Here is a 25,812-nt window from a genome sequence, read left to right on the forward strand (position 1 = left end):
TGACAGCCTATCGGCGCTACAAGCCAGTGCTGATGCTCCAGAGTCTGAGCTACATCTCCATTTGGCTGATTCTGATCTTCGGCACCAGCATCCTCGCCATGCAATTCATGGAGTTATTCTATAGCATCACCATGGCAGCCCGCGTGGCCTATTCTTCTTACATTTTCTCTCTGGTCACCCCGTCACTCTATCAGCGCATGGCTAGCTACTCCAGGTCTGCTGTGTTGATGGGTGTCTTCACCAGCTCAGTGCTTGGGCAGCTGTGTGTCACGGTTGGTGGTGTTCCCTTCATGACACTGAACTACATCTCCCTGGGCTTCACGGTGTTCGGGCTCTTCATAACACTGTTCCTGGAGCGGCCTAGGCGGAGTCTCTTCTTCAACAGGGCTGAGCCAGTGTGCAATGGCACTTCTCCTTCGGAGCTGGACAAGATGCACCCAGATAACTACAAGCACACCACATGCCTGCCTTCCCGCTGGCGTGATGCTGCCCTCTGCCGCATGCTGCGGGAGCTGAGGACCATTGTCCGGCAGCCCCAGCTGCGGCTTTGGTCATTCTGGTGGATATTCAACTCTGCCGGCTACTACCTGATGCTGTATTACGTGCAGATTTTGTGGGAGGTTGTTTATCCAGCCAAAGATAACCGGAAAGTCTACAATGGCGGGGTGGATGCTGCCTCAACATTACTTGGTACGTACACCTCTTGGCTTCCAGGCTTTTCTGTTGTCCTTCTCCTGCTCCAGGCAACAGCAGGTTGTCTCCATCTGAGCTACCTGAAGTGCAGTCCATCTGCAGAAGAGTTGTCTTTGGAGGGGCCTGTGGGGAGGACATTGGGAAGTACATCCCCAAGTGGCCAGTCCTGCCCTGGGCTCTAATCCCTCAGGAATGTGTTGCAGCAGCCTCCCTGTGCTCTGACAAAGCACAGAAGCCCAGATTAGTTCCCATCTGGACAGAAGCCTGGCTTCCTTTCCTGAGCCATTGCACCAAGTGTCACAACTCAGCACTGCAGCAGACCCACCTCCGGCAGGTCTCAGATCTGAATGGCAGAGGTGAGGCCCTAGGAGCAGTGGCAGAGTGAGGGCCTTCCCCTGGGAGAAGAGTGGTTTAAGAATGGCACAGTTCAGCTTCCCCTTGTCCTTTCTGAATTGATTCAAGCAAAGCTGAAATGAGCCTCATTTTAAACCTGTTTCTGTCATAATCATATAGTTGTAGTCATGGGCACCTGTCAGCCCATGGATCTGGATAGTCATACAAGGGCTTTGCACCAGGTTAAGTAGGTGGCTTTGAAATCCTCCCCTGTAGTGAAACAAGTGCCACTATCCTGCACTAAGATGAAAGATCCCAGCAGTGTGGCAGCTCACACAGCCTGCACCCGGGTCACATCTATTAGCCCCCGTTTGCAGGAACACTAAACTCCCTGTTCCATGTCATTGGGCAGTTTGAGAGATCTCTAGCTCCTTGCATTCAACCAGACTGGACGTGCCCAGTAGCTTGGGGCCTATGCTGCCATGCACCACAGTCAGTAACTCAACCCCATCTGTTGTCAGGGTTTGGGGATCATTTTGTGGGGAGGTGTAGCTGACCTGAGCCAGGCACAGTGGCAGGCAGGAAGAAGCACTTATCTGAGGAAGAGTCCTCTGCCACTACACCTCTATCCAGGGATTCTTTGAGGGGAAAGCTGTTGGCTTCGTAGTCTTTGTGGCTCTTGACTCTTGGTAATCATGTTGCCAGGCTGGACTCAGCAGGCTTTTGCCCTGAAAGTGCCTGCAAGAGAGTCAGCAAGCAGCTCAGCATTTGTCCTGCCTCCACTGTCAAAGGCTGTTGCCTGCAGCTGCCAGCTAAACACAGTTACATTTTAAAGGCAGAGCTTGGTGGCCCTGCCATGGTAACCCCTGAATAGGGCAGGGTTGCTAGGTGAGACCCATTACAAATGTACCTTGACATTGTGCTTTTAAGGGCAGAGAGCTGCTTATGCTGCAGGATAAGCTGGTTATCACTAGTGCACAGTGGTGCATTTTGGCTGCTGTTTGAGCCAGGCTGTGTTATCTCTGGCTCTCTGCTAGTGACTCCAGCATTGGTTATCCTTTGAAACACCCCAGGGCAAAGGCTAGCCAGGCAAGACACTCAGCAGTCAGGTGCCACTGTGTCTGGGCAGTGCAGCATTACTCTGCCTTGTCTTCCTAGGTGCCATTGCATCCTTTGCTGCTGGCTTTGTGAAGATCCGCTGGAAGCTGTGGTCGGAGCTGGTGATTGGGACTGTGACAGCAGTCCAGGCAGGGCTTCTTCTGCTGATGACCTCCACCAGTAACATCTGGCTGTGCTATGTAGCATATGTGCTGTTCAGGGGCTCCTATCAGTTCCTGGTTCCGTTAGCAATGTGAGTACCTCCTGCTTGGAGATTCCTGCTCTGGCCATCGTAGGCTGGCTCCCCTGACTGGTAACATGGGCACAGTTGCATTATCCTGGCTGCAACTGGTTTTGGTTAGCATGTAAGCATCTTAAATGCTGCCTGAAGGGCAGTCTTAGAGTACAGAGAGAGAGCACTCGAGCCATACTTAGGGACTTGGCCTCCCTTGAAAAGGCAGGGCTGAAACAGCAAGTACAGACCAGGTTTTCCAACAGAGCGCTCTATATTTAAACCAGGGGGGTGCTGTTAGCATCACATGTTCCGTGTTAGCATCAGTGCCAGGAAGGCTGGCTGGTGCAGGGGGTGAGCATCAGTCCCTTTACGTACCAGGAGGGACAGTTTCCACTTACGCGGTCAGACAGGTGTGAGCCTAGCCCTCCGGCAAATCAGAAGGGGCTCAGTACTCAGAACAGAAAATGGGATATTCCAGGGCGCTTCACTAGGCCATGCAGCCTCAGCTTGGCCAGGGTGAAAGTTGGTGAGTATTTTTATGAGAGCTCCTTTCCCTGAATCAGCTGAATTAATGTTCTGCCCCCTCCCCCCCATCTCTCTCATACAAGATTCCAGATTGCCACCTCCCTCTCCAAGGAGCTCTGTGCCCTCGTGTTTGGCATCAACACCTTCTTTGCCACCATTCTGAAGACCATTATAACCATTATCATAGCAGATAAGAGAGGCCTGGGCCTGTCCGTGCATCCTCAGGTAAGGGCACAGTGTCAGAGGGGCACTGTCTGTAGGAGCTGGGTGGGGAAGAACAGGCTCATGGCTGCTAGGTGGGCGTACTTGAGCTAGATGGAACAGCCAAGCCTTGAACCCCGGAGGTAGGCTGCTTTGTAGCTGGGCAGGCAAAAGGAAAGCAGGTCAGTCGGAGCATGGGACTTGAGGGGAGGGGAGGTTGTGGCTAACTGCCCTGCATTGCCCAGCCTGTTTACTCCTGAGCTTTGCTTATAGAGAGCTGAGGCCAGGCTGGTTATCCTGCTTCCCCTGTGGCCATTGCTTGTAGTCACACAGCCACCCCCTGAATGGGAGCATGTAGCTATGGGCCAGGTAAACTAGCCGAAACCCTTGGGCCCCAGGCTTGGCTCCTGCCTGCTCATCCCGTGCTGTGGCAACTCTCATAAGCAGCATCCTATCCCTTCCCTTGCCCATTTGCTTCCAGAGCTGACATTCGCCTGTGCTTGGCCTCTTTGCACAGGGATATTTGGGCAGAGCGTGTGCTAGGCCCTGTCAGCCATATTTGAGGCTTTGCTTCTGGGACAGATTGCAGGGAGGGGAAGTAGGGGCAGAGTTCAGCCAGGGTATCCTGTAGCAAAGCAAGCAAGGGCAGGGGAGGGCATTGGTGGCCAACCTGTGCCTTTGAGCCCAGGTTCTTGTGCTACATCCCATCCCCTCTGCTCTCTCTTCCTGTCCCGCAGTTCTATGTGTACTTTGCCTACTTCACGCTGCTGGCAGTGCTGTACCTCACAGCAGCAGTGTATGTGAGCATCCAGCACAGACGGTGCAAGAAGCCCCAGGAGCCAGCATTGGCTAAGGAGCTATGCAAGCCTCTGGATGAGGTGCCAGTGAAGGAGAAGACCTCAGATCTGAGCAGTGTGGAAGCCTGAGAGAAGCTATGAGTGAACAAAAGGGGAAGGGGCCTGCCTGTATGTGCCCTGCCCTAACTGTTGCCCCAGGGAACCATGTGGGCCCCACCAAGATCTTTTTGTCTCCCTCTGAACATCAGCACCCAGCAGGAACATGAGGACCAGAGAGGCCTGGGTGATAGTGAATGCCCTGCATAGGCTGCACCTGCACAAAGCCCACAGCCTGATCACCATGGGCTGTCTCCAGGGCTGCCTGCATTTGCTCCACACCTCAGTGCTGGCTGACACTGCTGTACAGAGCGAAGGTTTAAAAACAGCTGTTGGTAACAGAGCTGTTTCCAACTGAACCAGCTGGGCTGCCCAGAGCTGGTTCAGGCAACCGCCTGCTGGGTAGAGGGAGCTTTCCTGATTTTTGCACCAGTGGACAGACAGACACGCATGCAGCGTCTTCCCCCTCCCTGTCACATGCTGCTCGTTCAGTGTGACCAGCCCCACACCCCCAGATTATTATTTCGGTTTCAGCCAGTGCTGTTTTGTTGGAATGACACCGGCGCAGGGATTTATTATAAGCCTTAAGCAGTCATGCTCGCAAGCTCCTCTCCCCAGCACCACAAGTGCTAGAAACGCTTCTTTTTTTACTTTTCCCTTAACATGTATAAATCCCCTGGGCTGCCTTAGCCTGATCCAAGTGCTAGAGGGCAAGAGGGGCCTATAGCCACACATCACCTGGGGTGAGAATTGCAGTAAAGTGGCAAGTTGCCCTTGCAGGCCTGGCTGTTTTTGTAGGTAGCTGGTGGTGTGAGTGCACACGAGTGCTGAGGGCTGGTGTCTTGCTGGAAAGGCAGCACTGACCCAGACCCTCCCATTGCTGGCTGCTCTGTGGTGTGAGTGCAAGAGCCTGGTGCTGTTTGTTGAACCTGGTCAGAATGAGGGGCTCACAAGGCCCTGTAATCCCAGGTTGGCCCTGGCCAGGTATGGGATTGTTGGACAGGCACAATCCTTTCCACCTGTGTGTGGTGAGTAGCTGCTGTAATTAATCCCTTTGCGCAGGGGTTGGCAATCTTTTTCTCTGAGTCAGAGCTTGCAACCTGGCCCCATGCTGTGGGCTGCAGATCTCTGATTTTCCCCTCTGTCCTTACCTTGCTGCAGATACCCAGCCCCTCTGTAGGGAGGGTAAGCAGATATGAAGGCATGTGAGAGCAGCAGGGAGAGCTACAGAGGGGAATATATTAGACCTTTGCAGGCTGGATCTGGTGCCTAAGCCACTAGGTTCTGGTCCAGGAGCTCATAGTTTTTCCTTCCTGGTCTGTCTCTTTAGGTAAGACTGAGAGGCAGTGCCACCTTGAGTGTGGTACAGCTCTTTATGTCACAAAGAGACTAGAGTCTCTTGGTTGGCTTCCCATGCCCCCTTCCCCAAGCCCCAATTCAAGCCCCAGGCAGGAGAGCCCTTGCAGTCAAATTGCATAAAGTGACTTGGAGACCCCCCCCAGGCCCCAGCTCTGAACCCAGATGGGAGATCCTGAGATGCCAGGACCCCACTGTAGCAAGGGGAACTCTATCAGGCCTGGGCCTACCCCCATTTATATCCTTAGCGGAGGGGAAGTGTCACCCCACCCAGGGTCCATCCACAGCTATGAGAGATGGTGTGGTACCAACAGCAATTTCAGTGTACACAGAGTAAAAGAGGATACTTTCCTTTATTCAGTGCCTTTAGAAAATGGTTTATAGAACACAACTGACAAAAATATAAAGATCCACAGGCTTTAAATTGCATTAATTACATAAAATACAGTAGACAATGAGAAATAGAAATTGTGTGACTTGCACAACTTTTATGGTAATAATTTCAATACAATAATAAAAAGCTAGGTAAAAATTTAGCACCTCAGATTTTCAAAACTGATTTAAACAATCTTTTAGACATTAGTGCTCAACAAGTACATACGTAACATGAAAGTGTGTTCAAGGTTTCTGGCTTTGAAGGGGAGCATTTTCCCAGCTCTGGTGCTAACACAAGATGCCCAGACACAGTGGTCAACTCAGTCAGTCAGTCGCACGCACGCACGCACGCACGTTAACTGTGGGATTCAGTGCCCTGTGCTGCTGAATGGAAATCAGGATGTGTTCTCTACCCAAATCCCCCATACAAGTCATAACCCATTATATTCTCTTGTCCTTTTCTGCTCCTAAGTACCCTACAAGTTACTCGTTAATCTGATCACTTAAACTTACCAAACAAATGGCCTCTCCAGCCCAATGTTAAGGAATCAGATGAGGAAACTATATGCAGGTTTGGGAGTAGCCTGTTCCTGCACTGATATGAAATCTCCCATTGCTCTTAATAATCCCCTCATGACAAAGGCACAGACTGCCCGGGATGTGGCATGTCCCTACCAGAGCACTGACAGCACAGGCGGAGCCTGGCTTAGCAGGTATCTGACTGGAAGCCATGTGTAGGCCTTTTGGGAGCAATTCTTACACTAGCATTAGAAGAACAGTGCAGTGCATCCTGCCTGTGCAGGCACAGCAAACAGGTGCGTGCCTCTCGAGCAAGAAAATCAGGCCCTGCAACAGGGCAAGCAAGGCATGTAGCACCAGCTCCAGTACACTTGGATTCTGGATGCTGGAATTAGAGCTCAGATGGGATAAGGAGCAGCACCTGTCCTAGAGACTATATGTTTTCAACTACCAAGACAACTGTGCTCAGGACAGCAGGTAGGGGCTAGGAGAAGGGATCCAGAGCCCCTAGCTATGGGACAAACCACCAGAGAGCAGATTTTATCTGGATGCTGCTAGACTTGGAAACCTCCCTCTTGTGGAACAAGGGGATGGAATGGATGGAGAAAGGAAAGCATGAAGAAAAGAAAAAAAAAGACCTCCACTCCTTCCCATCAGCAACAGCTGACTTAAGTCTAGGAGGGCTGGAATAAAGAGGCCCAAGACCAGGAGGCAAATGCTCTGGAAAAGTAAAAAACAGATCCTCCCTCTCACCTTGCTGTCCAGCCAGCTGCCATGGGAAACTGGACACAAGCCATAAGACTCCCCTCAAGAATCCTAGCAACTCAGTGTCTAGTAACAACAATGCACCAAGACACAAAAAGCGTTGGGAATGATGTGTGGCTCTGTACCTACTTCTGATATGCCCTCACCTCATGGTGAGAACTTTTACCATCACGACCCGTGGCAAGCTGTTAGGGCATCAGAACGCACAAGCAGGCTTCGGGACCCAAGAACACAAGCGAAAGCGCTTCTGAAATGGTCTGGGTCAGAATGAAATGAGTCAAAGGAGCAGGGCCTTCAGGGCTGAGACTGAACAGGAATGAGTGGCGAAAGCATTAGGCCAGGACCTTGGCTGATGCAATTTCAAAAAGGCCAGGTCTGCCCAACAGGCCCTAATGTCTGGGCATCCTCCTACACTGGGGAGGGAACAAAGTACCTTTCTTCACAATGAAATTATTCTGCCTTGGAAAGAAAGGCCCTGGGTTAGGTCAGTGACAGGGCACCCCTGACAGCTTAGAAGTGCTATGGAAGAGGAGCATCTTCTTAACTCACAGCAGGGGCAGAAAGGCTTACAAACTAGGTAGACCCAGCAGAATCCAGGAAGTTGGCGACCCCCATGCAAGTGGAGAGGAACCTGGGCACGCCCAGCCAGGAACTGGTTATTCATACCTAAAGCTGGGCCAGGGAAGTGGGGAATAAGCAATAGGTGAGGCAGTTGGCTTCTTCAGGCAAAGTTGAGAAGAAAGCTAACCTGCAGGCCCAACCCAAGCAGATGGAAGCTCTCTCATGGGGGGCCTGCCTGGTCCTGGTGGTTTCCACCCAGGGACACACACACACACACACACACACACACATGCAGGTTGGATATTTGGTCTCCTCATGGGACCTTCTGCACATGCTAAGAGCTGCTCTGTTCACACAACTGCCTCCACCAGGATGCGCTGCCAGCAACACCAAGGCCCAAGGATCACCATGAACCAGTCTAGCACAGCCTCATTACCGAGGTGCTCTGCTTGTTGCTTCAGCTCCTAACAAGAGAGACCAAGGCCAGAGAGCCCCACAAAGTGGGGAGCTGCAGTGTGAGGAGTGGCTGAGCAGCCACTTTCCAATCAGGCCTCTTATTATAATGAAGAACATCTTGCTGATTTCCAAAAACTCAGTGAAGGGCATTGTCGGTATGCACTCCTGTGGGCAACACTGGGCCCCTCCCTGTAAAAAGCATCCTAAGCAAGGTAACAAATAGGGAAACAAGGGGGAGTTTATGCAAGAATATAACTCAAGTGGTTAAATATTAGGGGAATTAAGACAGAAGAAGAAACAAGAACACGGCACATAGACAAACGTGAGGAGTTTGCCATATCCAGTAAGCCTACCGGGCCACTCCTCTGGCAACCATATCAGCCCGCAGTGCACAAGCCCTGTGTCAGAGTGCGGCTGCTGAGAAGAGACACCACAGTGAGCGCCGGGTTGGCGTTTAAAACTATCACAACACTCTTTGGCTTTATATCTGGGAATCGATGCATGAAGGCAGAAGCTGTGCAGGGGAGCCGGCTGCCCCTCCAGCCCTTGACAGATGTGTTCAGGTCCCCTCCTCCCAGCATTTCGTGCCCAGGGTTATTTTTTGGAAGAGGTCATGAAGCTGTTCTCAATGCACAGGACGACGAAGGCATTCTGACAGCTGCTTGCCTTCTGCTCCAGAAGCTTGCCTGAGCTCAGAGAGGAGGCCTGCCCTGTCACCACACTGCTGTCAGTCCTCCACGTCTCACAATAGTTCTCGGTCAGCCGACGCCCCCTGGAGTCAGAGCCATGCCACACGCTCTTCTGAGGCCTGAAACACAGTGAAGTGCCATGCTGCTGTATCCACACAGGGCATGGGTGAGGCTGGCATCTTGTGGTATGTTGCAAGGCCCTTTCACCCACTTGACACTCTTGACATGTCCAGGCCACCTGCAGCTGCAGGTGTCCACAGCATAGCAGGAACTCCCCCTGCCAGCTACACTATACACATCTGCCCAGAGCCACAGGCCCAAAGACAGCGCTGTTTCACTTACCAAGTGGAGTCTCTCAGAATATCCTTTCCATTAAAGGAGAGGATGTGAGCACCAGCTCGGAGCTGCGCCTCCGTGCCTGAAAACAGGGACTCCCAGTTATTGAACAGCACTTCATCCTGGGGAAGAGAAGAGCCAGTCATCAGCAGTGCAACAATAAAAAAGTTGAGGTATGGTTACATCTCTGTGGCCCAGCCCATACCCATTGCAGTGAGGGCTTTCCTTTTCAATCTGTCTGTCCATGCACTTACTGCTTGTCCACTTCAGGCTTGGCACTGATCATGCCAAGGGTTGTCCCCATGGAGAAGTTAGCCTAGAACCAGAAAGGGTACAAGCACAAGCTGCTCTTTAATAGCTGTCCATGAAGGCAAACAGCTGATCCAGAATAAGTATGGCCTTCCTGCATTACTGTATACCAACCAAGGAGGACTGCCCTTCCATCAGCTTGTGCACTCAGTCTTGAGCAGTTCCAAATGTAGTATTGCCTATGAAGTGCTGAGCATCCTCTTTCCCATGTACCTACATGGGCACTTAGTACTGTGCAGGAGATGCCAAGTGTCTGGCCTAATCAGACCCTACTGCCCAAGGTGACCTGGCTAAGTGAAGGGAGTTGCCCAATGATGGCAGCAGTCAGTTGCTGTAGTCATAAGGGGCAAAAGTTATCACATGTCTGTGCCCATCCCTCACTAACACGAGCCTTCTGCTTAAAAAAGGCCCACATTCAAACCCTGACTCAATCCCAGATAAAACGGAGCTGGGCTCCCAGGCGGTGTCCAAACAGGTACACACTGACTTGGCAAAACTGATCCCATTTTGGCAGGACTGCTGGCTGGCCCTAGAGCAGCGCACTGCCTGCCGGCATGGCCAGTCTGGAAGCCTCTGCAGCTCATTCCTCAGGCCACTGCTCCTGGTGTTTTCTCCACTAGCATTAGCACGCTGAGATAAAGGGGCCTGAACGCTGCCCTCCCTCCACAAAGGCTGAGCTACATGCCTACCCTGAGGTTGACAATGGGCACCGAGCTCCGGTCAGCCCTGCGCACAATGCTGTACAGGTCCTGCAGCCGGGAGGAGAGGAAGGCTCGGAAGGTGCCTGTCAGTCCGACCTCCCTGGCCTGCTGGAAGCACTGGAAGTCAGCTCCACGGATGCCGCGCATGCTGCCACTCAGGGGGGTGTTCAGAGCCACGAGGTGGAGCTGGAAAAACAACGCAGATGAAGGGGCCCTATAGATGCTGGCTAACACGCTCCAGCTGGAGACTATAATCCCCATGCCACAGAGACACAGCAGAAGCAGACACTGAGTCCCCTGCTCCTTCATATGAGCACTCTGCCCCTTCAAGTAATGTGTGCCAGTGGGAGCCAAGTGTAAGCTCCAAACACAGCAGTCACTTACTGTGAAGCCACTGGCAGCACCCTGTGGGAGGCAAGGACCCACCCAGCACCAGCAGCTGTCAGTAGAAGGCAGGAATACCTGGCTTAACTCACAGACAACAATGTCCCAGATGCCCACCCCCATCCTTCCCACCACCTCCCACTGCTCAGGCACTGACTAGTAGCCCACTAGAGCCACCCCACAGAGCAGGGGGTTCACACACTTCTTTGGACAGGAGCCTGTAGGAGATCCATCCTGGCTGCCTGCCTCACAGACTCCACAAGCTGGCAGGGACCACAAGTCCATGTGCCAAGCCTGGTGTTTAGCAGGTCTGGGAGAGGAGGTGCACATTGGGATGTAGGGTAAGATGCACAGGCTGGTGCACATTGGGATTCACACTGGGATGTGGGGTAAGATGCAAGCTAGCTCTAGCCAGTGCCCTCAGCTCCTTAGCTTCTGGGCTGCAATGTCAGGCTGTTTTACACCCTGGGGGTCCAGTTCCTGCCCTATCATTTCTTTATAACCCAACCTAGATCTCTGACAGTTTGTGGCCAGTGATTTCACCCTAGAGCTGCTTGTGTGACAGTAACAGGCTGGCAGATGGCTGAGGGGACAAGGCCCTCAGTCCTGCCTCTAATGCTCAGAGTATTACCCTTCTGGCCACTGCTGATGCAGGGTCAGGACATTTCCTGGGAACAGGGCCCAGAAAGGTCCTCTGCAGGGTGCCTTGCTGCTGCCTGTGCTGAAGACTCACAGGCGACTGGTAGGGGAGGCACAGGGGGGCACGTGCCCCCCCCCCGCGAGATTGGCCCCCATCTCAGCACCACTCAGGACAGGGCAGTTTTTTTCCCGCGCGGGACAGCGGCGTTGGGGGGGGGAGGGGGGCCTGCGGGGGCCACTAAGCCACAGCACAAAAGCATAGGAGTGGATATGGGGCTTTTGGCCCACCCCTGGGCCTACCCACAAATTGTGCCCCCCAGACTCAGGAGGCACCAGTCACCCTTGGCTGAAGTCAGACCCACCCGTGAGCAGAAGAGTGCTGGGAGCAACAAGGAGCACTCTAGGATCTGACCTCCCTGTGAGGTGCCCAAGCTCAGAAGGTACTCACAGCAGGCTGGAAGTCATGGTGTGTGTGCATGGCAGAGGGGGTGTCCTCTGGCCGGCGGTTTGGATAGAAGTCATGCAAATTCTCCTGCTGGTGCTGTGCTCCCTGGTGGATGGAGGGCTGCTTGGGCAGGCGGTGGTGGTTAGCAATGATGTCGTCTCCTCCCCAGGGCCGCACCGTGGCGTAAGTGTTGTAATCGCGGTGCGGGTGCACGGGTACATGTGGCTGTGACCCAGAAGAGGGAGAGCTGCCATGTGCAAAGTGGATGCTGGGTGGCTTGTCGTACACCTCGTTGTCCTGGGTCAGGAGAAACAGAGACACTCAGCTGGGCTTTCTTTCTGGGCACAGGGAGCAATCAGTGATCCATGCCTCTAGCAGATGGCTCTGTGGACCTGGGGCGTAATCCAGGACCCTGACTCCACTGCCACTAGGGGCTTCTCTGGCTGGTGCAAAGCCAAGCTGGCTCTGCACATGCTCACTCCAGGGCTGGCAAGAGTGTACGCTGGTTGCCGAATGCCCAGGTGCAGCACTATGGCAAGGCAGCTGTACTGTTTCCAGGGGTTTGGGTAACCCTGCAGGCCCTGGGCTGGGCTGGGTTTTGCTGTGCTGTGAAGACGTACCCTAGGAGGAGGGGAAAGGGTTCACTTACCAGCGCAGTGCTGGAGATCACAGTGTGATCTTCAAGCTGAAACAAAGCAAGGTCAGTCACACTAGAGCACAAACACTGAGAACAGACCCACGGCAGGTGACATGCTCCAGCTCCCCTCAGACAAGACATTTCCCCACCCCTGAACTTCAAGTCCACCTGGCTAAGCCCAGACTTTACTTCAGGTATGGCAGGTGTCTCAGAGATTTCAATGGGGCCACTTGTGAAAGTGCATGTGTATGGGGGGGGGTGGGGGGGGAGAAAAAGGTTCCCTGAGCCAGAAGACAAACAAGGCAGAAGCTGAAAACACCAACTCAGCAGGCAGCATGTGGGCCAAGGAACAAACCCACGCAGGGTGAAAGCAGGGAGCCTGAACTGAACTGACTGAGAAAAGCCTTGCTGAGATGCATCCTAAATACTGGATTCACCTCATGGACTAATTAATTCCACGGCAGATCCAGGGAAGGAGCGGGGGCAGGAGGCTTCCTTCCTGCCAACTACTCCATCAAGTGGCACTTCAATTCTGTTCCTAATCCACCTTGCCCTCACATGCTAGAACAGTGGCTCCCAACCTTGGGTCACAGGGGGTCTACTCCTCGCTCTACCCCTCCCGCCTGTGGGGCTCTCCTGGCACATGGTCCATGCGGCTCTTGCTGCTGCTGCCCCCCACGATCCCAGCCCAGCCTGGGCTTTGCTAGCATCGCTGAGCATGAGTGAGTCGGCGGGGGGGTGGGGGTCCAACCCAGATTTAGGGTCACAGCAAAAAAGGTTGGGAGCCACTGCGCTGAAAGATGCCCCCACAGTTGCAATCTTGATCTATACTGACTGTTCTGGGAGCAACGTTGTGCTACCATCAGCCAGGCTCCTCATGATAGCCGCTCATGAACAAGGAAACAAATGTCAGAGGCTGTTGTCATTTGCTCAGCGAGAACCCATGATGTCAAGCTACGGATCTGAGGCAGGATCTCTTCCCTAGAAGCAACAGCACAATGGAGACTAGCAGCTTTCTGATGCATCTGGGGAGCTGGTAGTGCCCACAGTATATGACACATTCATCACCACTTAGAACTCTACAAATTTCAACTCATCTCCAGCTCAGAGAGGAGAGCAAAGGAAGCATCAGGCCATAACCTGCACCTGGATCTGCTGATATGGTCCCAACTGTAAGGCAGAGGCTGTACTAGCTGATCAGGGTGTAAGGCTCGAGTCTTAGGCCTGTGTCCTGAAGACATGACAGACATTCAGTAGCATGCATGGCAAGCAGCTTTGTGCCCTCTGACAGGGCTGTTCACAGCACCAAAAGTTCAGCCCATGCCAAAGAGTTCTGCAGGCCTGGGACTCACGCTGGCAGCTGCCAGTGTACAGGTCTATTAGTCTTCAGTGATGGGAATGCCTGGGGCGTCCTTGTGATTCTCGTGGATAGGTGTGGTGGCCAGCATATGAGCAGAACTCAAACTGTAACAGCTCTATAAATGCCAGAGCCCAGCCAGCCACGTGCACAGGCAACTTGATTCCATCCTACTTCAGTGTGCCCACAAATGCCATTGTCAGGGGAGTTTTCCCAGATAGGCCAGATCCACCCCGTACTCACCAGGATTCTCCGGAAGCCGTTTCGCACACGGACATACAGCTCTTCTCTGTCCACTATGAAGACAAGCCACCCCTCAGGCACCTCATGGGCTGTGCTCAGCATGGCCTGATACGATGGCAGGATCTTCAGCTATTGGAACACACAACAGGCAGTGTGGAGAAAGCTTTCCCTGCCTAAGAAGAGCACACTGCCCAACCTGCATGCAGCCGTATGCCAGGTCCAACTAGCACTGGACAAAGGCACATAAATCTTGATACCATGCCAGGTGCCCATCTTCTCCATGACCTGGTAAGCTTACCCTTCAGCTCACTCTGTCAACCCCTCACCATCTCACTGCTTATTCTCACTAAGCCTGCTGGACCCAGAGTCCTCTTAAGGGGTGTTGCTTCTTACATAGGACCCTGGCTCTGCATTTGGCTAGGTTTGCTTCTTCCACAGGCCAGGGCTGCTAGGACTCTTTCCTGAAGCTCACTGCCTTGGTTTTGGGCTTCCCATTGTACCTCCATCCACCCCTCCACTGTACAACCCTGGGAATTACAGATGCACAGGCAGGCCCCTGCTCCAGAGCATGCACAACACCATTCTCTCCTCCACATCCCCATCTTACCCCAGAGGAAGCAGATGTCCCACTGGTGCCTGGAGGTCCTGGAGGCCCTGGTGGGCCAGGAGGGCCAACCACGTTGGCTGGAAGAAAAAACAGACTAAGACTCAAGGGTGCTTCAGTGTACTCAGGACCCTTTCAGGCCATGCTCGTAGGCTGGCAGGGGGAAGAGTGGAGGAGGAGGGAGTGTATGAGGTACAGGGACACCAGATCAGGCTGGAGGAGCAGAAAGGAGGCATGAGAAATGAATATCAGGCTGCCAAAGAACTGAGGGCAAGGAAACAAATCCCGGGCAAAGGAAACACCAAGTGAACTGTGAGCTGAGATCCTCAGCAAATACTCACTTTGTCTGTGGGGTCCTGGGAAGGAGGGGGGCCCAGGGGGGCCAGGGGGGCCAGGGGGGCCCTGTCGCCCCTCATACCCAATGCCAGGAGGTCCCTGAGGTCCCGGGGGGCCAGGTGGGCCAACAATGCTGTCTCCCTTGGGACCCTACGGGTGTATAAGAGTCTTCTTCAGATTAAATGCACAGCCTGCCCTGACCCAGAACACCTGTCCTAGCCCCTCCTGCAGCACTGTGTCACCAACATACCCTCACCCCAATCCCTCCACCAGGAGAGTCAGGCCAGAGCACACTCTGCCTCCCATCTGCACGTGCCGCACCTCCAAGGGATTGGCATTAGGCTTACTGACCCCACTTCTTCCCTCCCACTTCAGCTGGGGAGAGGGAAGAGCACTACCATTCTCTGACGGAAGGGAACCTCAGGGCACTTTCTCACTCAGACTATCCAGCTGGCCCTGTGGCCATTGCTGCCTGGCTGAGAAATTCTCCTTAGTCCTCCATCCCCACACCTTCCTGAAATTCCCCCTTAAGTGCACCCCCACCCCCTACTCCCAGGGTGGTGATAATGCTGGGCTACCTGCCACATCGCACTCCATCCCAGGGCCTCCTTGGTGCTCAGAGCACATGAGGCGCATATGCTCAGGAATGAGCCCCGCACCCAGTGCCATCAGGGGCATCTTACCGGAAGACCAGGGTAGCCCTGGGGACCAGGAAGACCTGGCTGTCCAACAACGCCTGGTCCATATAGTGTTCCCCCACCAGGCTCGCCTTTTTCGCCTTTTAAGCCGGAGTCCCCTTGCTCTCCTTTTTCACCCTAAGGAAGGCAGTTATCATTACTGCAGCCTGTCCATATGCCGAACGCCTGACACACAGATCACATCCAACCCAAACCTGAGTATAGCAGCATGCTGAATTCCTCCCCGCAGATTAACCCTGTCACTTTTGACCGAACAGACCAGGATCCAACAAAGCTCACAGGCTTGACAGACTTGCACTGTGTTGCATGACCTGGGGCACTGTGTATTCCCTGCCACTGCTTGTGGCTGTAGGGAGCTGATCCACTCTGAGCATATCAGCCCCAGATGTGGTACTGCCACTCCTCTTAGGGCATGTGATTCAGGCAGGACAATTTGACATCTGTGTGCTGTGGAAGTTTGGATTCCTGTGCCATGGAAGCTATAATCTGCTTTTCAGTGTGAATGGTCACATGGCTCTTCAGCCACTGCACTAAAGACTCCCACAGTCTGCAGTGACAGTTGCAGATGGGCAACACATAACCCCAAACTCCTTCCAGCACCATACCCACTTCATGCTGGTGCCTGCTGCTAGTGCTACCACACACAAGAATCCCACTGACCGCAGAGAAACAGCAGGATTCAGCCCTACTGGAACATGTACCTACCCGAAAAGCGGCACCAAATCGGCTGAGGTCATAAGGGAACTGGCCTGTGAACAAACAGGGGATACTGTCAGAGTGGGTAGTACACACTCCCCAATGAGGCTCCCTTATATTGTGTCTCAAACACTTCTCTTAGCTTCATCACCATCTGGCATTTCTGTCTCACCTCACTGGGGCGGGGGGCAACTTGAGTCCCACACACTAAAGTTAACAGGATTCAGAACTGTGGGTCCCGAGTCAACTAGGGAGAGAAATCAGCTCTGCTCCATAAGTTCATGTTGTACCACAGCAAATAAACCCAGAGCACAACAACTCTGTGTTAATTCTGTGTTTGTAGAATACAACGTTGCATAGCAAATGATTATGGGAAGCAAATCACACGCCTCCCATTTGCTACACATCCATATATATACACACCTGCAAAAGTGCATCTATACACACGTGTAAATCCTATGTTAAAAGAACACTATTAAGGTTGCAAAAGTCAGGAAGTGCCAGAATTCAGGTTACTTGTACAGCCTTGAACTGCACCCCCCTGTATTCATTATGAGACAGCCCTTAATTACACAATTGCATCCTATTGTTTTCCCAGGATCCTTGCCTCATTCAGTGTACTGCACAGACAGTGCTCACTGAAAAGGCTTCTATTTAATGTTGTGCTGATTCCTCCCTGTTAAATGTGTCCCCAGTGCTGTATTGTTCTGCCCCCTGTCCAAAGCCTGGTCTGAAGACAGAATGATTAATCAGCTCCTGGCCTGTTTATCCATGCTGTTTATTACTATATTATCTCAGTGTTTCACAGCTGTTAATGAATTTATCTTCAGAACACTCCTGCGAGGCAAGATGGTTGTATCATTTCCATGTTCCAGCTGGCACACTGAAGCACAGGGAGATTAAGGTCAAAGGTATCCACTAATTGATTCTGGTACCCAGTTTGAAAAATCAGGTCCTAGATTTCTCAGAGCATATAGCATTATATAGTAATAGATATGTTCAGAGCACAGCTCCCAGTGACAGCCATGGTAGCTGTGAGAGCTCAGAACTTCTGCAAATCAGACATCAACATCTCAAGTCAGAGACCAGAAACTGAATGCAAAATACATGATTGCCTGGGAAAAGTCTGCTTTAAGAGATCTGCCTGGCCTCACACATGGAAGTCTGTGGCAGAGGCAGGGGTAGACTCCAGTGCAGCTTTCCAGTGCCTTAACCATGAAACTCTTCTTTCCCATCCTGTAATTCCTTATTTCACTGCCCACCTTGCAACCTTTCCAGTGAATGAGGCTGGGAGACAGGCACTAGTACTCCTCACTGTGTCCGCAGCTACAACGTATGCAGGAGCACATACACGCACACAGGTATCTCTAGGCAATGAGGAGTGAGGGACCTGTGGAGACCAAGCAGTCAGCTCTGCAAATCCTTTGGGGTGAATCTTGCTGTGTGGATGCATATGGGTGCAGCTAAGTCCCATTGGGTTTAATCCCTTCAAGAAGGGCTGGATCATCTCTTAAGTAGGAGGACATCTCTGCCCAGAGGCTAGGCTGGGAAATCTGGCAGCCCAGAAGTTACTTGGTTTTCATGGTTTGGGATCACCCACTGTGTAACACTCCCTTAGGGAGAAAAGCCATAGATGCTGCTGCCTTACGTTACTGTATGTGAAGAGAAACCTGGCAATCAGTAGGCCCCAAATAAAGGGTTGTTTTGTCTAGCTAGGACCCTTGTGAGCTCTCTATGCCCACACAATGTCTGGCATTGCCCATAAGATGTGACCCAGAGGTTACAGGGCAGTCTGACACTCTGGTGGTGTGAGTCTGGCTGTGCATGAATGATTCTGTAGCAGCAGCAGCATGCTTCAACCGTGTCCCAACCTGGAGAGGAGGGAATGAGGAGTCTCTCCTCACTGTGCTGGACCCTGCCCAGGGGCCCACTGCAACACAGATGGGTGAGAAGCTAGCTGTTGTATGAGCAATGGAAAAAGGGATACTCCTGACTGGCTAAGCCAACCCAAGTCAGCCAACCAAGGACATCCAAAGGGGCTGATAAAACACATGCAGCTGACTGCTAAGTTAAGGTAGAGCACAGCCAGACAGAACCTCTTCTCTCCCTTGTGCCATGTATGGCCACTTGCATGGCACAGAAGCAGTCTGCAATACCTTTTTTTGAGTGTGGATGCCAGAGTGAGACAATGCAGGGCAAAGAGACCCAGTGGCTGCATGGCATGGTGTCCCTCACTGCCAGCAGGTGTCAGTGACATCTGCCTGAACATGAACATCCCCTCCAGCTTGCATTGGCTATGCCCAGCCAGTCCTTCTGAGACTGGCAAACAAGCTGCTCTTTGCAGTCTCTCACACACACACACACACACACACACACACACACTCATCTAGCCACCAGGCAGGATCCTGCTTCCTGTAGCCTTGGTTCAGCCTAGGACAGACAGGAAGTCAGAGATCTGTCCACTGCAAGAAGCTCACTTACCTGGGGGCCCTGGGGCACCTGTGTCTCCTTTCTCACCCTTGTGTCCTGGGACACCCTGGTAACCTGCCAAAGAAAGCACTGACATTGTCTTCACAGGCTTGGACATCAAACAAAGTGTGGAGAGGACAGACTGGGGCTATGGCAACATCTAGTGGCAAAAAGTGAAAATGACTGTTTTCTCTGCACCCACCTTACCCCAGTATTCTCTTCTCACCAGCACAGCAGAAGATGGGGAAGAGCTACAGGCAAATGATGACTTTCCTAACAGCAGATAATGTATGTTCAAATGTGTTTTTTAAAACCAATGGAACCTATATTCTTTTGTGAACCCAGCCAGTCACAGGTGTGAGGGATTTTATGGCTCCTGCCATGCTCTTAAAACCATAAAGCAATGAGGTAGCTAATGTGCCTACCACTCAGTGATACATAGCAGAGGAAGAGGTAGAGTATTCCATCCATAGGACACTCTCCCTTCAGTGCTGAGAGGAACAGCTCGCTAAAGGGTAAAGCTATCCTTGAATATAAGGGCTGACTCGAGGTTAAAATCAGGTAGGGACAAAGACTTGTATCCTGGGATCATAGAGACCTACATTGTAAGTGCCACTTTAAGTCCCACTTAAAGTATCTGTGAAGTACTGAGATAACACTTTGTACCCAGGACAATTGTGGCTAATGCAAGTTAATTGCCATTCAAGCTTTGTGTATAAATGACAGTCCAACACCTGTTTTTATGCAAGTCTGGACAATCAGACCCAGGATAAACCCAATGTCTGTTTTTACCCAGAGAGGACATAGATAACCTCTATGTATGTCAGGCTCTTTTGCACCTTTGGGAAAATACATGTGCTCTGGGAGTAGGGTGGGTACGCTTTAATTAGAGAGGCTCCAAGAGTTGCTCTAATTAAAAGCACCTGGAGCATCACATGCATCAGCATCCTTGTGCTGAAAAATGGCGATGGGGGTACTTTAACTTTAGTTGAAATGCCCCCACCACCATTTTTTAGCATGGGGATGCTGACACACAACACTAGAGTCTGCTGGAGTGCAGTAATTACTGTGCTCCAACAGACTCGATTAATAAAGTCTGCTCTGATACACTGTAATTACAGTACGTCAAAGCAGCCTCGCTCCACATGTATAGCTGAGGTTCCCAAAAGACAGCTGAAGGTCTCTTTACTACACAAAAGGAATAATCCTCCAGCAGGAAATAAGTAGCAAGTGCTACGCAGCTCTCAAAACAGCAGGAGTACACTATTCCTGCCCCAAGAATTTTGCAGAGCAGTGTTAGCCAGGATGCAGAGAAGAGCTCAAAAGAAAGCAAAAAGGGCAGGTGGAGCAGGAAGATGATAGGGCTTTGCAGGGAGTAGCTGGCGGAAAATTTTCACCTTGTTGAAAACCCAGTCTATTATCATAATTTTCCATGAACTTTTTGTAACATATTGTCATTTTCCATGAACATTTTCAAAATCTTTTGATTGAAAATGTTCGTGGAATGAATCCTGAACAATGAAAATATTCATGGAAAGTGACATAACAACACATTCACTCATTCAGGTTTTACCGTAGTTAGCTGTAGCCCATCACTGTAAAATCCAGATAAAGATTAAATTTAAGAGAATAAGTCATTCCAAATAACATCTTGATTTTACCTCTCCTGACTGGGACTTTCTAAAATCCCACCCCTTTCCTTCTGGCTAAGTCTCCCAAAGTCATTCAAGTCAGTGCTCTAATTACTGGCTCACTGGCAAAATCAAGACTCCATTCCTCTTTCACTACTCTTCCAAGTACTAGTATATTCTTACCTGGCAAGCCAGGAGGTCCGGGAGGGCCTGACTCAGTAAATGCCTGAAAACACAAAAATAACAGAGCTTTAAAAACAAGAAAGGCCTATGACACATTCTGTCCAGGCAGAGCTGCAGAGCCATCGACTAGCACATGCTACAGTCAGGGTCTCCCCAGCAATGTGTTGATGCAGTGTACCATGCATGGAACCTATCACTGCTGGTGGGGTGCTCTCTGCCCACACATACAGCTCACTCTATTATCTTTGTTTCCCAATGTAGAATGACCTCCTGTATTAAAAGTGTATCTCATTAATGACTCCACATTCATCATGACTGGGTGCCAAGTTATATGCTCCATTTGTGATGGTCCAAAAGTTGGATCAAGATGCCCTCATGCTGGGCAGTGGGTGCTGTCAGCTGGCCTTTTGAAACCAGCAGGCTCTAGTAAAAAGATGCTGTCAGCCAGGAGCACCTCCCCCCCCTTACTAGTTCATCTGCTTTGTTCAGAAATTGAGGGGATCACAGGCCCTGCTCTCTCTCCACACCTTGATGGACACAAGAGTTTCCAGGTGTCTAACTAGCACTTGCTAAAAGGCACTTGTCCTCCACCTAGTCCTATATGGAGGATATGTGGATGACTGCTCTGGAGAGCTGTATTAGTATCTTATACACAGTCCTTTCACTGGATAATACCTTGAGCTATTGAGTCATTAACCCAAAGTGCACCATATCATGAAATCAGATAGTGGCACTGTCTTTGTTGGTCACCATTTTCTATTATTCTAATGCTGGACACCAGCTCCTGTGAAAGGGGCTCACACGGGTCAATCAAAATGCCCTCTATGTTGCTGAAATTGGGGAGTAAATGGGGCAAGGAGATGCCTTTAAGGTTTCTTGTCCTGGTCATTATGTGTATCCAAACTGCAGCATGGAGCGATGAAGTGTAAGGTTGGTTACTTACGTTACCATCATAGACGGGCACTATGCTGCCAGGAGAGCCTGGAGGGCCTGGGGGACCTGGGGGACCTGGAAGACCCTGCAGAGAGGGAAGAATTGATTTGTTTTGAGAAGCCTGGTCTGACATGCAATCAGCCTAATGAAGCATGCACTATAGGAGGGGCTGGGACATGACAACACAGCTGTACTCTTTTTTGCAGAGTTATCTGTGACCCCCTTGCTACAAGAACACTGCAGGCAGCAGGGACACTGCATGCAGTACAGCTCTTCACCTGCATCCATATTCCGAAATGTGGCCTCTATTTCTCTGGATCAGTTTGAGATGGTCCAAGACCTGGTTTTCAAAGCTGAATACCTATCACCCCAGCTGAGGCCAGCAGGAACTGCAGGTGCCCAGCCCCTGTAAGACTGAGGATTTGGTTGTCTAGGGATGGCACCTAAATCAATTAAGTACTCTACATTAGTGAAGACTGATGGTCACAGAGCCTTCCGTCCAATGGTGCTAAGGAACTAAACCACTGAACTTCAGTGGAGGAAAAGGGGTTTGTTCAGGCAAGGGAGGAAAATTTGTATTTCCCAGAGAGATCAGCAAGTTGCTGAGGTACAGAGTTGGAGGCCACCTATTCTTGACTCCCTGCAGTAGAAGGAGCAACCAAAGCCTGAAAGGATCAGAGTGGGAGTGGAACAGTGAATGTGTGAACACCGATACCCTGAATCTAGCCTGGGCAGCTTTATCCTCTTTCACTGAAGGGTGAGTTGCCACTGCTAGCTTTCCTTTAGTGTGGGGTAAGAGTGTGTTCATGGGCAGTTAGCAGAGAGAGGCTGAGGATCATAAATCTCCACCCTCACCCTGTGGTACCTTGGTTTTTATGCCCATGCTCTGATTTCAGTCTGACACAGGGGCAGGAACTAGCAGCGGCGACATATAGGGGGTGCACACAGGTGCACGTGCACCTATATGAGCTCCCCGCTCACTGCCTCCAGCACCGCCATGCCCCACAACCGTTGAGGGCACGCATCGTTCATGGGAACTAGGAATGGGTTGGACATGACTGTGCTACCCTTGTGGGGGTTGAGCAAAGTAGAGTGGAGCATGGTGGGATGCACCAGATTGGGCTTGTGGGAGTCCAGAAGGGAAAAAATTACTGTCTGGGACAATTGGTAGTAAAGGGGAGGGAAGGGGGAGCCATGGTGGTAGTGCCATGAATACTGCCTTCCAGGGAACAAACCACCGGTGGCACTTGGCACTGCTCCTTTCACACACTGTGCTGTCTGCTATGCAGCAGTCGGGAGGGATAGAAGCAGAAATGACACTCTACAAAGCAGCTGGCATATGCCTATGGTGGGAAATAGCAGCAGAGAACCCAGGACCAATGATCATGCCCCTAAGCAGCAAGTTTGTATTTTCTATTACAATGAGTTGAGCTCTGTGCCTTCAAAATGGGCACAGACATGGCTTCATCCTAGTACTTCAGCCCTCCAGCTCCTCTCCAAATCACTCTCTTCACTCATTCAGCTTGCTTGCTGCTACTTCTCTTGGCCTATGGCTGCTGGCTCCTTGAGGCAGGGATCACATCTCTCTCTCTCTCTGCATGGGATCACATCTCTTTAGACCAAAGGAGCCTTTAATTAGGTGCAAACAGCAGCGAGAGAAGCCATTTCCACAGCCAGCTGCAGCACCCTGGGAAAGGCAGGCACTCCAGTGAGCACTTACCGGTAAACTAAACCCTCCGCTAGGGTCTGCAGGGTCACCTTTCTCACCCTTCAGCCCATTCATGCCAGGACGACCCTAAGGATAAAAAGCACAGATCAGTCCCTGGGCCTACAGGACAGTGTTTTTGCAGATACTGCTTGTGTTGATGCCAGCTGAAGACACTGACAAGATACACTGCAACTCAAAAGGTCTTGTGCAGGGGAGCAAGTTAGCTGTAAACAAAGCCTATTCTCATTTGACAGGCCTGACCTCCTAGTCTTCCAACCCAGCAGAAGCACTGGAGAAGACAGAAGCACCTGGGCTCCTCCCCACTGCCAGGTGCTGGGGAGAAAGGATTTTCTTATGGACCCCCCACACTCTCAGACTTCAGTGTAGCACAGCTCTCACAGTTTGTTCACCCTCTAAAAACACCAGGAGTACATTTTCAGATGTGGTTCTTACACAGCTGCTCTGCTAAGACACAAACGCTATGAATGTGAGGCACTAGGTATCACACGTCAGGGGAGCAGCTGATGGTGTCTCAGGGGGTACCCTGCAGCACTACTCTAAGTCAGACAGCAAAATATCTTGGGGCAGAGGATTACAAACCCTCAAAGATTCAGAAAAGTTTTCTACCCTCAAGGTCTGCCAGGTTCATGTAATTCTGCTTTTTAGTATAGAAAAGGGTGTACTTGCACCCCCTTTTGATTTCTACTCCACCCAAAGTTTAAAATCAACTGCCTGGCAGTGGCAGCAGCATTTCTAGCCAGACAGAAGTGAAGGAATCACTTGATTTCATGGCTCATTACAATCTACCTGTCACCTTCTAAACTTCATACCCTCTCTTGTTTTTAATGGTCTTGATGTTCCACCAACCACGCTATCCTTTGTTCTGCAATTCTGCTGTTTGTCAGCAGTTCCTCTGAATGTTGCTTCTACATCACAGCCCAGCAGATTGTTTTTAATTCTTTCCAATAGAGTTATATTTGTTTTTGCTTCAATCTTAAAGTGAGTAATCCAGCCCTGGGCTCCTAGCATATTAGTAAAGCTTCTGGTTTCTTTTTAACTGGAAAAAATGTGTGTTGTTTTTGTGTATGATAATGCATCTTCCCATCTGCACCCCACTTTTCAAAATTCTACATCTGCCCAGGTGTATAAACCAGCATTCCCAGCATCCTCATGTTAGCTGAGCTGGAAGCTGCCTCCATTTCTTTGAGCCACAGCTTTCCCATCCAGGGAGTCTACAAGCAGGTGGCATCAGCTAGGGAGAGGAACAACAGGAGCACTTCATCTGGAGAAACAATGCACTTGACAGGAACAGAGACCAAATCAAAGGTGAACTATGAGAGGTTCTTACAGGTCTACCAGGAAAGCCAATCTCTCCTTTCTGTCCAGGCCGTCCATGCGGGCCCTGAAAGAAAAGAAACACACCCTCAGGTTTCATGCACACAGGGATGAGTGTGGGGCAGCATGGGAATGTATGGGATATTGCTGCCTCTGTGCTGTGATGGAAAACTAGCTTCTAAGGCCACAATTTGTTCCTTTGTCCTTGTGCTCTTTACTTCCTAGCTACAGATATTCTCCTATTCAACACAGCTGGGCCTTTCCTGTGCCTCTGGCATGGATGACATGTAAATGCTGCTCAGCACTAATTCCAGAGATATCAGGGTTGAAGTTCACCCACTATGAAAGAATTTAGAGAGTCCAGACTTGTGCTCCTGATTAACGTTATTCTATCTGGAATATGTTTGGCTCCAGAGCAAGCTATGAAGTTGTCCCACAGACTTGACTTCTGAGGCTGACTATTCTGTGCTGCGTGGGGCTTGCTACAGACTTTGCTTGCCTTTAAGCAGTGCCCTCTTATGCTGGCTTTTCAGACACAGAACCTAGTTTTGGTCCTTTGCACGTATTTTTAAATAGGATATAAGGAGACTTAAGCTTTAGCTTTGACCTTGCTTCCATCAAAAGGAATAGGGAAAACATTCCATTTGATGTGTCACCAGTAATGCCAACTCCCACAAAAAAATCACGAGACTTGCGATTTCTAAGTCAAATTATCTCTGACTCATGATCTCATGACAGAACCCTCAGATCTTGGGATTTTTTATTCTGGTACATGTAGAAAGTGCCCAGCTGGTAAGTCTGTGGAAGGGCAGGGGTGGGGGGAGAGGGAAGGGGCAAGGGGGCAGATCGAGGCCCCTATGGTGAGGGAGGGAGTGGGGCAGGAGCCGGCGTGAATGGAGCCATGAGAGGTTGTACAACAGAGCCACAGGCAGTTCATCCAGAGGCAGGCTGCCCACCGCAGGCTAGGGCTCTGTGCCCTGCTGCCTTTGCCCCGAGAGCCGCATGATGCCAGTGTGCCTCCCACTACCGGGCGGGCAGGGGACACATGGTGTGGCCAGCGCGCAGCTAAGGGGGCAAACTTTGCCCTGGGAGCTGCATGCTGGCTGCACCATACATCCCCTGCCTGCCCAGCAGGTGGCAATAGCATTGTACAGCTCCTGGGGCAAAGGCAGAACTGTGCAGACCCTCAGCCGGTAGCAGGCAGTCCGCCTTTGCCCTGTGGGGGGCACATGTCCCCCATGCCTCCCCCGGGGCTACATGCAGCTGCAGGGAGCTGCACCCCTCCTTGCCTCTGGATGAACTGCCCATGGCTTTGTCGCACAATGTGCCCCAGCCCCAGAGCCCCACTCACCCCAGCCCCTGCTCCCCTAACCATGGGGGCCTCGATCTCTCCCCTCCTGCCCCTTCCTCTCCACTTACTAGCTGAGTGATGTCTGCAAGTGTACGTGGCTGCATCTGTGTGCGTCTGT

The 25,812-nt window shown here is 51.4% G+C and overlaps 2 protein-coding genes across 5 annotated transcripts in view; one reads left to right on the top strand and one right to left on the bottom strand.

Annotated features, from left to right (window-relative positions):
* The window catches only part of SLC19A1 (solute carrier family 19 member 1), a 25,163-nt gene extending 19,648 nt beyond the window's left edge, over nt 1–5,515 (top strand). Inside the window, 4 exon segments of the mRNA XM_025202233.1 lie at nt 1–690; nt 2,185–2,377; nt 2,968–3,109; nt 3,823–5,515. The exon segment at nt 1–690 is cut by the window's left edge and continues 9 nt beyond it. Of these exon segments, the coding sequence (XP_025058018.1) occupies nt 1–690; nt 2,185–2,377; nt 2,968–3,109; nt 3,823–4,011 (1,214 nt within the window). The 3' untranslated portion in view covers nt 4,012–5,515.
* A 153-nt stretch (nt 5,516–5,668) lies between these two features.
* The window catches only part of COL18A1 (collagen type XVIII alpha 1 chain), a 176,443-nt gene continuing 156,299 nt past the window's right edge, over nt 5,669–25,812 (bottom strand). For 3 of the 4 annotated variants that reach the window (XM_025202232.1, XM_006022079.3, XM_025202230.1), the window contains 15 exons: nt 24,357–24,410; nt 23,021–23,095; nt 21,311–21,385; nt 20,368–20,410; nt 18,566–18,628; nt 16,094–16,137; nt 15,374–15,505; nt 14,696–14,840; nt 14,358–14,434; nt 13,751–13,879; nt 12,163–12,198; nt 11,517–11,810; nt 10,034–10,231; nt 9,042–9,157; nt 5,669–8,818 (listed from right to left, as the gene is read on the bottom strand). In XM_025202232.1, coding sequence (XP_025058017.1) covers nt 8,605–8,818; nt 9,042–9,157; nt 10,034–10,231; nt 11,517–11,810; nt 12,163–12,198; nt 13,751–13,879; nt 14,358–14,434; nt 14,696–14,840; nt 15,374–15,505; nt 16,094–16,137; nt 18,566–18,628; nt 20,368–20,410; nt 21,311–21,385; nt 23,021–23,095; nt 24,357–24,410 — 1,695 coding nt within the window. In that variant the 3' untranslated portion in view covers nt 5,669–8,604. Of the gene's footprint in view, nt 8,819–9,041; nt 9,158–9,216; nt 9,352–10,033; nt 10,232–11,516; nt 11,811–12,162; nt 12,199–13,750; nt 13,880–14,357; nt 14,435–14,695; nt 14,841–15,373; nt 15,506–16,093; nt 16,138–18,565; nt 18,629–20,367; nt 20,411–21,310; nt 21,386–23,020; nt 23,096–24,356; nt 24,411–25,812 lie in introns of those variants that run through there. The other variant, XM_025202231.1, reaches the window with a different exon arrangement.

Source organism: Alligator sinensis, unplaced genomic scaffold (genome assembly GCF_000455745.1).
Source record: "Alligator sinensis unplaced genomic scaffold, ASM45574v1 scaffold566_1, whole genome shotgun sequence".
Classification (NCBI taxonomy): domain Eukaryota; kingdom Metazoa; phylum Chordata; order Crocodylia; family Alligatoridae; genus Alligator; species Alligator sinensis.